Source organism: Heterocephalus glaber, unplaced genomic scaffold (genome assembly GCF_053883595.1).
Source record: "Heterocephalus glaber isolate CG9 unplaced genomic scaffold, H.glaber_assembly_v1.0 deba00001606, whole genome shotgun sequence".
Taxonomy (NCBI): domain Eukaryota; kingdom Metazoa; phylum Chordata; class Mammalia; order Rodentia; family Bathyergidae; genus Heterocephalus; species Heterocephalus glaber.
The window spans coordinates 31,295,334-31,308,056 of record NW_028258377.1 but is presented as its reverse complement, the minus strand read 5'-3'; the positions used below and the strand labels follow the sequence as shown (position 1 = coordinate 31,308,056).

The window sequence follows — 12,723 nt, the reverse complement described above, 5'->3', positions numbered from 1 at the left end:
ACTAGACACCAGCTATTAATTTACCACCTCCCATCAGCACTTCCCTGGGGAATAAGGCTGCAACACACGGGAGAGCCAACTATTATCCCCATTTGTGTAGGAAGAGAGACCCAGAATTCTAGAATCTATCTAGGCTCATGCATCTTAGAAGTAGCAGGGGTAGGATTTGAGCCCAGGTTTGTCCAGCCAGATGTTCTGTATTACACTACTAACCAGTGGGTGACCATCAGCACAGAGATTGGCCACCAGAGGGGACAGAGTGGCCTGTTAAGAGGCAGAGGTGTTTGGGTAGGGACTAATTTTGTAAGTGGCAACATCAGTGGTAAAAGCATTTGTGTTTAGATGGCTATAGTGTTCTTATGCAAATGTAGAACCATGAGAGTCTAGACAGGTACAATGAGGTATCAAGGACCCTGTGCCAGGATTTCTGTGAAGATTAATGAGATCATCTACATCAAGAACAGTAGCACACAGTGCCTCACATGTGTTAAGTCTTCAGGAAGCATTGTCTCCTCTCATGGTTATCAGTAGTCCATCTCTCTTAGATGACCTCAAAATGAGGTGAGGATTCAGCGAGGATCCGGGTGGATCTGGTATGAGCTGCGTTCTTTACCACACAGGCTCTGGAACCAGACGGCACACACAGCCTGGCCCTGGCTACACCTGCCCAGCCAGCCTCAGAGATCTGGGGCAAGTCTCTCCCAAGTATCATCCTTAGCAATAAGATGAGTGAACAGAGGGTCGAAGATGTCTTCTAAATACAGTAGTGGGGGCAGAGAAGAAACAGATCAGAAAATCTCAATATCATTCAGGCTTCTAATGATCCAAGACCCCATTAAACTAGAGTAGGAGCTATCCAGGTGCAAAGACAAACAGCCCCCTCTACTGGCCATGAGGAAACATGGGGCTTCATGGTGGTTCCGGGTCTATAGTAATGGCCTCGAGGCTGGACTGAGGGTCCTTGTGAGAACTTTCTCTGAGGTCTTAAGTCATGGGTATCTGGCCCAAACAGTGGGATAGTAAAACATGCATACACAAAAGAGTTGCCATACCAGATAACATTTCAAATGACAAACAATTCATTTTAATTAAATACAAACAAGGGAAAAAGGCACCATGGCCCATTCAAGTATTTTGCATAGATGTACAAATATTTGTAAACAATAGGTGGACAAGAGAGAAGAGGATCTGTAATCCATGAAGGATCTCTCTCAAATAAAAAGAAAATTCACATTGCCCTGAATCCCAGACACGTACACAAAACGGGTGGCACAAGAGGATGCTAGAGGGTGGCTTAGGGGTGGTGGCATTGGCTTTGGATTCTGCAGAGCCGCTCCATCTCAGGCCTCTCTAGAGATGGGAAACCTTTCCAGTTGCCATTTCCCTGGCTCGCTTAGGTGTACAGCAGAGCTGTTACCATGCATTTAACACAATTATTGATTTTAGAACTGGTCCCCAATTCTTAAAAGTCTTCCATACCTTCTGTCAAATAAGAATAAATTAGGTCACACCTAAGAGGAGACTTCATTAAAAAGGATTATTGCAAGCAGCTAGGAGATACTGCAGTAAGAGAGGGGACCATTGTAATGCAGAAAACATTAAGACCATAAGCTCTGTAAGAGCCAAGTCTTAACCATAAAAGTCAACAAGGCCAAAAGGAATCTAAGGCAAACAAGTAGTTGCAACACAGAGCTGGGGGCCCAGGCTAAACCTCCCACAGAGGCAGAGATGGGGCTCTATCTCCCTGAGGCTTACATTTCAGCAATGGCTTCGGGCCCCTAAAAAATATTCCAGTGTTGTAAAACTGGCAGGAGGAACCATGTAGCTTCTAAAAAGATTTACAATGTTTTTCTCCAGCAAACTACTGGTTAACTCAACAGACCAAACTTCAGTTAAGCTTCCCTCCTCCCCACCAGATGGTGGGCTTGTACCCACAGTCAGCCTGAGCCAAAAACATGTCTTTTAACAGAGAGTCCCTTCCCAAAAAAGGCTGGACACGCAGACATGCCCTGGATGCAGTTTTTTTTCTAGCTGAGCTAATTCCTTCCAATAAAAGAAAAGGCCTTTTCTGCCTGGGCTTGAGAATCCTTGCAGATTTGACGAAGGGTCTGTGTATTCCTCTTATTGCAGTAGTCCCCCTCCTCTCCCTAGGGCAGTATTTTCATTCCCCTCCTTGCAATAATCCTTTGGAATAAAGTCCGTTTCCCTATGTCTCAACAGCAACACCTTACAGCAGCACATTGGCAGAGGAGGGAAAGGGGGATGCAATGGGAACCCTTCTTCCCTGGTCTGCAGAAAAATGACTTCCAGCTCCCTGAACAGACCCAGCTGTGAAATGGTTAACAGAACTGGCTGCTGAAGTTGTCATCAAGAGCAAATAATTCTACCATCTTCCAGTTCACAGTATAATTTCATGGGATGGAGGCGGTATTAAAATAATGGGGAGGCGGGAAAAAAGCAAGAAAACAGCAACCAGGACACTTCCTGTTATAGTTCTAGGGACAGTGGATTTCAGGTTCAAAAGGCTCATGCAGCCCCCATGGCTGTGCATTGGCACTTCAGAGCCACTGCTTCTGATGTGAGGCAGAAAGGCTGCATAGCCCACAGGGACTTCGAGGAGGCACAGGGCTGGGCTTAAGGACAGTTTGCTTGTTGATGGGGAAGGGGTGGTGGAGGACATCTTTCCTGGGACCCAGCTCTGAGGCACAGGGCATTTGCTACAGCACACTTAAAGGAAAGGTTGTCTCCTGGCAGCAAGGTCAGGACTGGACATGGGGTCAAGGAGGTCTGTGCCAGGGAGACAGGACCCCAACATCACTACCACCCCGAGGGAAGGAAATGCATTTTCCTGAGATCTTTCTAAACCCACCCCGTGTTTTCCCTCGCACCTGTGTCCCACAAATCCCACTGATCCACAAACCCAAGAACCTTAGCTCAGCGTCTAGAGTGCAAAGATCTATTACAAGGAGGCCCTGGGGATGGGGGTCAAAAGCTCAGTCTCCTCCCCGTATTGAGGTTTTGAAGAGCAAATAGTTGTTCCTGTAGGAGGTGGGAAGGCCCCTGGAAGATCCAAAGGAGTGCATGTTAGGCCAGCTCACCTCAGGAGAGCCACCCAGCACCTCTTGGGGGTTGGGGACAGTCTGAGACCATCCTCAGCTGCTTTGCAAAAACCATCCTATCCAGCAGCCCACCACACAGCCCTCCTTCTGGGCTCCAGGCAGGACAGGATCCTCTGGAGCCCAGTCTTCCATCTGCTGGGAGCTCTCTCTGTGATGGTCAGGAAAGAACTGAAGGACATGAATAATAGAAGCCTTGGTGAGCAGGAGGAGCGGGGTCCCCAGTTCAGACTGCTCCACCATGGCTGTGGATGGCTGGCATCTCAAGGGGTCTGTGATGGCTCTTTTGGTTAGAAACAGCTCTCATCTCTGCTCGGAGGACAATGGTCCCACCTTAAGACAGTAAGCAGACCATCAGGGACAGATGGCTCGCTGGTGTGTACTTTTTAAAGAGCTGGGCTTCCAAGGATTTCTGTTCCTTTTACTACATGGGCTACCATCCCTGGAAGACCTCCCCTAGATGTAGGTCAGGGAGTAAGGAGGAAGACCCTCACGCTGCTGAGGTCACAGAACACAATGAACACAAAGATATGACTCCCACAGCCATGCCCTGAGTCCACTCTGCTCAACACTCTTGGGATCCAGTGGAGGAAATTGAATGGCCAGCAGATGAGGCAGGACCCTGACTCGTAGGTCACAAGCACCTGGTCCCTAAAGTCAGGACTGTTGAGGGTCCACTCACCAAAGCACCATGCATTACAGTGGGCCTGAGGGGGAGGGAGAAAACAGAATCACAGAGCAGTGGGAGAGAAAGAAAAGAATACAAAGAGCAAACCAATAATTACCAAGACTTCACCTTTGGCATGATGGCTCAGAGGAGGCCCAGGCTTGGTGCTCCCCCTGCTGTCTACACTGCCTACAAATAGTACCTGTCTGAGTCAGAGTGACTCGTGTGAATAGGGGCTGTGGGGAGGGGGTTTGGCTTGTCACATGCAGCCATATGGTCAGGAGCAGTCACCTCAGCCAAACCCTGGGCAGGACCACAGCAATATCTGGTGGACCCTTCCTCAATCCCCAAAAGCTGAAAGGGCAAGGTAAGGGTCCAGTCTCTGTCTAGCCTGTAGCCTCTGAGGGAGACAGAAGCAACAGAAGCCCTCAGGTGTACCTCCGCCATAGGACCTGAACAGGCAGCTTCTCCAAGCTAAGCCCCAGCCAAGGGGTTGAGCATAGCATCTCCCAGGTGGTTCACCAGCTCTGATGGTCCTGGCCATCTCCATTAGACCTCTAGGCTGGGAGGGTGGATGGAGAAGCTGCCACTCAGCCTCTTCTGTGTGCTCCCCTCCCTACCTGGGCTGTATATTGCACAGACCAACACTTAGAAGCCATCAGGTAATAGTCCCTATGGGCCTCCGAGGAGCATGAGGAGGCACTGAATCAAGAGGGGAATTGTGGTGTTTCCAGGAAAAGGACAGGAGGAGCTCAGAGGCAGCCAGACATGCTTCTTCCGGTTGCTCACGGATCCTTGTGGCATCCAGAGCCGTTGAGGAAAGTGAGAAATCTCTAGACCAGTCTAGATTCTGGAGCTAGTCATCCCCCCAGTCCTCTGTGATGTGTACTCGGGAAACTGGAAAGAGAAGAAAGGAGGGAGGAAGGCGTCAGCTTGATGCCAGTTCTCTGGGATCAGTGGGAGCTGTCCTCTTGCTTTTGACAGCTGGGAAGGACAGACACATCATCCCTGAGAAGAGAGGCTTCCTGCTCCTGCAGAGGTCTGTGGATGTGGCTGCTCACCGAGACCACAGGTCTGCGGAGAGGAGAGGCATGGTGGGCGGCCCCACCTCGAGCTGATGCTTCACCCCCATGGATGTCCTGGAGCCTGTCAGTGAGCTTCCTCATGCCCTCCCTTTCTGACTCCACTCCCAGGACTGGGAAGCTAAGAGAAGCTTAGCCACCACCAGCCACAGAGAAGGGGTAGGGAAAGGGCCTGCTGTGCACACCTCCCACAGCCCAGGCAGTTTACATGCATTAACTGCTTTGATCTTCACAGCAACCATAAGACGCTAGCTCTTGCTGCTTCTTATGCTTTCTACAGACAAGGAAATGCAGACGCAAGAGAGGGACTTGGTCAGGTCACTCAGCTGGTGGGCTGCAGATGCAGGTTTAAAGCCGGCACAGCTTGGGTGTCAGCAGTCACACGAAGCCTAAACACCCTATTACTACTTTAAGAGACAGTCAAGAAGATACCAAAAAATGCTAAGCTTTGCTTTGTGGCTTTTACTCTGGCAAGAAGAAGCACGACATGGTTTGACTCCTTAACCACACAAGTGCCGGCTGCGGCCCTCCAGTTTCCCCTGGACTCACCTTTGAAGCAGGAGCTACCAGAGCCTGGGCCTGCTGAGGGTCTGGCCTGGCGAAGGTCCTGCGGCTGGGCACCGGGTTTGCTGGAAGAGCCTTCTGGGGCGGCCGAGGCCTGGAGAAATCCTGTAGGGAAAGCAGTAGGTGTCAGTTAAAGGCCAAAGGAGCCTGCTCTAAAGAAAACAGTCCGGATAGCTTACTGATCAAGTGAAAAAAAAGTATACACTGTATGGCCCCACTTCAACAGGAAGTGTGTGTATGTGTGCACATAATGCTCAAAGCCTCTGTGAAGAGCAAGTTGACAGCATCTGTTAAAATTAGAAATGATCCTTCTCTGATTGGAAAATTCACTCCCTGCTGGCCCCGTTAGAGAACTATTGGCACAGGTACCCAAAAAGGAAGTTGCAAGAATGTGCTCTGCGGCACTGTTTGTGACAACAAAGAAAGGATAAATCACCCAAATTGTATTGATTGATAAACTAACATTATAAAGTGATACACGATGTAGCATTTGAACAGAATAAAGTAGGTAGATGCGAGCTGCTGGGAAGAGATGTTTAAGACTCATTGTTAAGTGCAAAAAGCTGAAGTTCAAGCTGCAGAAGATAGTTTATATAAAACATCACCACAGTCCCCCGATATAGATGTCAGGGAACAGAGAACAGTCCGAAAGGATACAAAGGACACTGACAGTAGAGGTCACACTGGGATGGGTGTCAGTAGGGACAGCAGTGGTCTAGATGAACATTCAATTTTTTTTAAACAAGATCATCTGGTCAACTAAAAAATAAATTTACAAAAGAAGAAACCAGATTTTTTCCCACATGGTTTGTCTATGAGTTAGTACAACTAACAAGGATTCTTTGTGGATTAATGTTACTTTTATGTTTCCGTCATTCTCAACAAGGTTTTTCTCTGATTACCTCATTTAAAATCAATACAACCCCCACACTGGCACTTGGCACTCTGACCCGTGCATCCTAATTCACTTCTTTCTTCTTCGCCCTTTTCCAATCCACATCATTTCTTCACGTATCAAGGGGCCTTTATGCTCTGCCTCTCCAGCAGGGGCAGAAGTCCTGGTCTGCAGGGCTCACTGATTCATCTCAAGCTTTCAGGACTAGGTTTGGTATCTGGAAAGCCCTAGACATCTATTAGATGGATACCTGTGCTAGTCAAATTTCTTGAAATAATTATGCATTTCTGCACTAGCCAATTTTTTTGAAATATATATTTCTTCTGTGGCCGAAAAAAAAATTTTAAGGGGCAAAGAATGGACCACTCCCAAACTGGTGGTGTTTAGGGCCGAGAGAGTAGCTTAGTTTTAGAGCATTTGCCAAGTACGCACCAGATCCTGGGCTCCATCCCCAGTACTGAGAGAGAGTGTGAAAGAGGAAGGGAAAGAAGGGACCCAATGTATTGATTTGTTCATTTTCCTGAGAGGTTTGCTAATGAGCATAAAAAGGGGCAAACGGCAGGCATGAAAAGAGGGCAGGAACAACGCGGAGAGCCAAGGTTTTCTGTGAGTCTTTGGTCAGAAAACAGAGCAGACACTAAAGATCAGAGAACAGGAGAGGAGGAAATTCAGGTGTCTGAAGAGCCACATTCTTCAGCTGTATTCCTTCTCCAAAAGATAATGAGACCCCCTACCCTCCCCGCCCAGCTCAGGACACCCAGGACAGAGCCCTTCCGGGGAGAGCGAAGACAGGTGGGTGCAGATGTCGGGTTGCAGAATGAGCTGCTGAGGCCTTGTTATCTGGCCGGGAGCCTTATCAGCTGTCAGCACCAGGCCTTCCAGGGCTGCGACCTCCCATGGGCTACCTCTGATGAGACCCAGCTCAGCCAGACTAGGGGCCTCACAACCCTGTTTCCTGGAAGTACATAGTTTGTTGGGTTTTTTTTTTGTACCGGAGATCGAACTCGGGACCTTCCGCTTGCAAGGCAGGTGGCGGAACCACTGAGCTAAATCCCTGGCCCTAACCCTGTTTCTTGGAAGCCAAAACAGTCCCTGGCCCACAGTCCCCTTCCTCAAGGGCAGTACCTCCTGATCGGGTTGCACAAGCCAAAGCCTGGGTGTCATCCCCTGCCTACCGCACTGGCAATGTCTACCCTTCTTTATGTATTTCTCATCAGCTTCTCTCTGTCACCCCTGCCCACCCTCAGCCTCCAAGCTACAACCCTCCTTCTTCAGGACAACATTTATACCTTTGAACCAGTAAGCCCATTCGCCATCAGAGTAGCACTTTCATTTTCTAAAACTGTTCTTTTAACTCTCGTGTAATATACACATAAAAGGTGAACAATATATAAATACGAGACAAATGGCCAACACGTGAATGCACATATATTACCTCACCCAAGTCAAAAATTAGAAGACTAACAGCCCAGGTGCCTCGCAGGCCTCACACCTTCCTCCTGCCTCAAGGGAACCCGAAGAAGTGACCTTTGGCACTGACAAACCCCATCTGTTTCTACCGCTACCACTGTCCCCTCCTCATGGAATGCAGACCCGAATCCTGACCAAGGCTATGTGGCCCAAGCAGTCAGTCCTCCTCCTCGTCAGTCTCCTCTCAGTCCCTGGGGCCCAGGCCAGCAGGGCTTTGAGTTCCTGCACCCTACGGGGCTGTCCCCCCTCTAGGAAGGGGTCTCTGCCCGCTCCTCACCCTCACAGCCTGGGTGACTCTTATTCCTCCTTTGGGCCTCAGCTCAAATGTCAGCTCCTCAGGGAAGCGTTCCCGCCTTCCCAGTGAGGTCAGGTCCTCTGTTTCCGAGCACCCTGGACCTTGCTGCACAGCACTTATCACTGCTGTAACTGCACGAACCCCGGAGCCTCTGCCCCAGCAGAATGCGCGTCTGCTTTGCTCACGGGCATCCAGAGGAAGCAGTGCACCTCAGTGGAAAGGGCAGAAGAGGGGATGGACTTTCAGCTACCACCTCTCCAGAGCAGTCAACACATCCAGCTAGAAGGGGTGGAGCTGAGAGACTGAGATGGTGATGCCCAAGGGCAGGGTAAGACCTAGGGTCAAGGCCTGGCTGTCGCACTCACAGAGGGTGCTGCTATCTTGGATGAGTCCTTCAACCCCTTCAGACTCAACGACTTCGGTAAGAAACGAGGGTCAGAAAAACTCAGTGCTCCCCAGTGGAAGGGGCCCGCAACCTCCTCTCAGAGCAGCGGCCTCTACTGCTGCCCTTAGAGAAAGCCCCGCTGGTACCCTAGGCCAGGAGCAGCTGTACCTGGGAGCTGCCTGTGGAGACACTTGTCACCGGCTCAGTGGCTTCTGCCGACAGGAGCAGGACAGCAGGCAGAACCTCAGTCTGTTTCCCACCCCTCTTGACTCCTGCTGCCCCGACACCCGTGAGCTAGTGATCAGCACCCTGGGGGGACATGCAGCGAGGCTGGGCCTGTTCCTTGTTCCTTGAATAAGCATCCAGGGAGGGTTTTCAGGAACAATGCTCTGAATGCACTGCTCCCTCTTCCTCCTCAGGCACCTCTGCTTTTTCTTCTCCCCCTTGTTTCTCTCCTCATCCCTGCTTTCGCCTCTCTTTCTTCCCTTCTCTCTGCTATGGGCTGCAATGTGCACATGCCCTCCCAGTACCTCGGAATGGGACATATTTAGAGATGCAGCCTTGGAAAAGGTGATTAAGCTAAAACGAGGCCATTGGGGTGGGCCCTAATCCAACCGGGCCTCTTAGCAGGAGTGCATTTGGACACACAGACTCCACACAGAGATGCACGAGGACAGGAGAAAGGCCACATGAGGAGGTGGGGACAAGGCGGCAGTATGCAAGGCAAGGACAGAGGCCTCAGGAGAAGCCAGCCCTGCCAGTACCACGATCTTGGACCTCCAGAAGCATGAGGAAAAACTTAGCTGCTGTTTGAGCCACATTTTGTCATGGCAGCCTTAGAAAAGCAATACATTCCCCATCTCCTCCCTTTTCTCTCTCCCTGTGAATCTTTCCCCTCCCTTTCTGCGTGACTTTCCCATCACACCCCTGCCATACACAGAGCAAAGCAAGAGGACCAGTTTCACAACAGACAACGAGAATGAATGCCCTTAGCTCTGGCGAACTGCCATACTGGCCCCACATGCCAGGGTCCTGCAAAGCCTGCAGTTAACCCCACAGTCCTTCGAACTGGAGCAGCACTACGGAGCCCTCTGGACCACACCCAAGAAAAGTGGCCTCACCTGAGGAGAGAAGGCCAAAACACTCAGAGGGCATCATACCTGGCCACTGCCCCAGAAACACCTGTGTCTATACCAGAGCACCTCTGCCAGGACCAGGCCATCAGGGCACAACATGCTGAGAGAATGGGCCACTGGGTGGTGGCTCTGCTTCCACAAGCATCAGTGGTGGAGAAGCCTGCACCCCACTCTTACCTCCCAGAGACCCTGGAGCCTTGACCTGCCCCCAGTAAGGCAGGCCTCCAGGGTACACCCCTCAGAAAGGTTTCCCTTTTAGCGGGGACACTTGCAGGTACATTTCAGGCAGGCACCATGAGGAGAGCAGCACAGAGGTGTCAAGCTCAGACTGGAGGGCTCAGAAAAGGCCCCTGGAGGAGAGGCATCTAAGTGTGTGTCTGAGGGCGAACAGAAGCTGGCCAGGCACTGGGCAGAAGCTTGTCAGGCAGAACAACATTTGCAAAGACTCAGAGGGTAGGAGAGCACAGGGAACTGCAAGAAATTAATTTTGGGTAGAAGGTGGTAGTTTGTTGTTCTGAAGTCAGCGGAGCAGGAAGGAAATGCTCTCTGGATTAGGGGACGTCCGGGGAGTTCATTTCCCCACAGTCATGGCTCTAACTTTCTGCAAGTTCTCCGGAGTCCCCGGAATTCAGAAAAGGCAGTCAGTTCCAACCATTCCTTCCTCCCAGCCTCGGACATCACCCACAGCAGGTGCTGTGAATCCACCTACCTGGGGGAGGATGGAGTTGGGTGCTGGGGGCACAGGCCGGTTTGGGGGAGGCCTCCGGGATGATTCTTTTCTCTCTACTTGAGATGAGGCCCCTGCGGAGCTATCAGTCCTGCTTAGATGGGCTAACAGTGGTGCAGGTAAACACCCACCATGCAGGTAGTCTGGAGGAGGCCGGGGAGGAGGCTGGGAGGGCTTCCTCAGGGCTTCAGGAGTGCTGGTCACCTGTGTGTGCAAAACAAGGAACTCCTGAGACGAGGAAGTGGCAGCATGCTTAAAACTCAGATGTACCCTCTGTATCTCATCAAGATGACCGGGGGTAGGACTGACATCCAGGCCTGTTAAACTGCCGGGGATCTCAGAGATCAGATGCAACCTTTAAGGCAATCAGGGGACAACAGAATCAACAAGTGTATCTCTCAAGCCAATAAATGGCTTTTATTTCCAATCCCATGGCTCTTAGGAAAATCCAGGAGAGGCCCGGGGGATAAAGAAGTAGCAAAGCTCACAAGTGCAAATCCTTTACCTTTCGCTTGCCCTGGGGAGTCTGCAACTTGAAAGTTGGGTTGGCATGGCCAGTTCCGCTGTTTGGAGATACCCTAAAGGGACAGCTGGAGACACAGAAGAGGGGAGGAAGGGCAGGTTCAGTAAGGGGCAGTGACAGAGTCCTTCGGATGGTTCTTCCAAGGCCTACTCTGGAGGAAGAGTGATTGGCCCTCATTAAGGACATTGTGTATGGCCAATGGAGAACTCACAAGGAAAGAGAGCCCTGCACAATGCAGAGCTTTCTCAGCACCTCCTCTTCACCTGTCGAGGAACTTTAGTTCCTAAGCAGACACAGGATATCACCAGCCATCAACCAACCCACCTCAGGCATGAATCCAAAAAGACGTGGGATTTAAATCCTTTCCAGAACAAGTGTAATTTACTAGAAGACTCAGAGAATATACATCTTCAATCACCAAAGAAATGAATCACTTAGGAAAAAAACTGATTTTCTTATTGGGTTGGTTATCTAGCCACCCCTGTCTTTGACTTGGGCTAGTCCTCCCTTCTCTAATGGCTAGTTATCTGTTCTTTAAAGTGGGGGATCATGGGTATGGTGGTGCATGCCTGTAATCCCAGCACTTGGGAGACAGAGGCAAGAGGTTTGCCACGAATTCAAGTCTGAAGCCAGCCAGTGCTACCTAGTGAGTTCAGCCTGAACTACATAGTGAGAGGCCGTCTCACAAAACATAAATAAGTAAATAGATAGATAGATAGATGGACAAACTAGATACAGAATGGCAAATTTTATATTTCCACTCGAATTGGTTGGAGCATTCTGCCAAGGATTTGAAAGTGATGAACATGTGCAGTAGAGAAGACCTACAGTGAGATCATTTAGTAATGTCTGTCACTGGAGACTATTTATAGTGAGATCATCTGATAATGTCTGCCATGGTCACAGAGCACAGCACGTAGAAGGGGAGAGAAGGCAGAAGGTACCTCATCTGTCTTTCTGAATTAGACCCACTACCACAAACTCTCTCCCTAGGTACTGCTCACACACAGCTTTACAAGACAGAAGGGGACTTGAGCCCTTCATGGGACCCTTTCATACCTGAACTGCTGTATCAGCTTGGAAGGGAGGACAGAGGGCTTGAGCTGGCCCAGCTTTCTGTTCTGTCTACAGTAGTAGATCAGCATAAGAACGGCCAGCAGGAAGAGGGCGCTGAACACACCGGCGATCACAGGACCAATACCTTCCAGAGGAACCCAAGGGAGAGATTTAGAGACTATTCAGGCTACAGCAAAACAAAGCACTCCTGACTCTTCTTCAGACATCTGATGCACATTTAATTTGTTTTACTTATTTTATCTTACAAACCCTGAAAACCACAAATTACACACTACCAGGATACCTCTAAGGTGCTGTGTGCAGATGTTATAATATAAAGGCCCTGTAGCCAGTTCTGTTTAATTGAAAAGATTCTCTTTCGAGGCAGGCAATTCAGGCTCTATTATCACCTGCCAATAGTTTTCAGCCTGAGCCATGATTTTCCTGGACACAAATCAATGAACACAGAACACTGAGAGACTTAGACTGATGTAAGACTAGAATTCTCACCCTCGATCCACAATTTCACATTTGGTTTCATCAAAACTGCCTCAATGTTCTCACGAATTATAAATTTAAATGTACAAATATATTTGCTCTAATGAGACATACTTTTATCTGTTCTATACATTAGGATTTCTTGAAAGATTTTTTTTCCCAACGTACTCTGCTACTGTTATTTTTTTTTCTCCTTAAATCCTTTTATCGGTACATTTTAGGTATACAATACAGTTACAGTCATCATTGGGATCTTGTACCTTTACATGGTGTATCTTGGTTCTTATTTTTTCCCCATTCCCCTCCCCT

General features: G+C 49.6%; 1 protein-coding gene across 6 annotated transcripts in view; it reads right to left on the bottom strand.

Moving 5' to 3' along the window:
- The window catches only part of Adam19 (ADAM metallopeptidase domain 19), a 96,832-nt gene that overhangs the window by 9,981 nt on the left and 74,128 nt on the right, over positions 1-12,723 (bottom strand). For 4 of the 6 annotated variants that reach the window (XM_087194909.1, XM_087194908.1, XM_087194911.1 and 1 more), the window contains exons 19-22: positions 11,920-12,061; positions 10,843-10,927; positions 10,320-10,541; positions 5,415-5,534 (exon numbers count right to left, since the gene is read on the bottom strand). In XM_087194909.1, coding sequence (XP_087051035.1) covers positions 5,415-5,534; positions 10,320-10,541; positions 10,843-10,927; positions 11,920-12,061 — 569 coding nt within the window. Of the gene's footprint in view, positions 1-1,061; positions 4,681-5,414; positions 5,535-10,319; positions 10,542-10,842; positions 10,928-11,919; positions 12,062-12,723 lie in introns of those variants that run through there. The other 2 variants (XM_021240603.2, XM_013078674.3) reach the window with 1 other exon arrangement.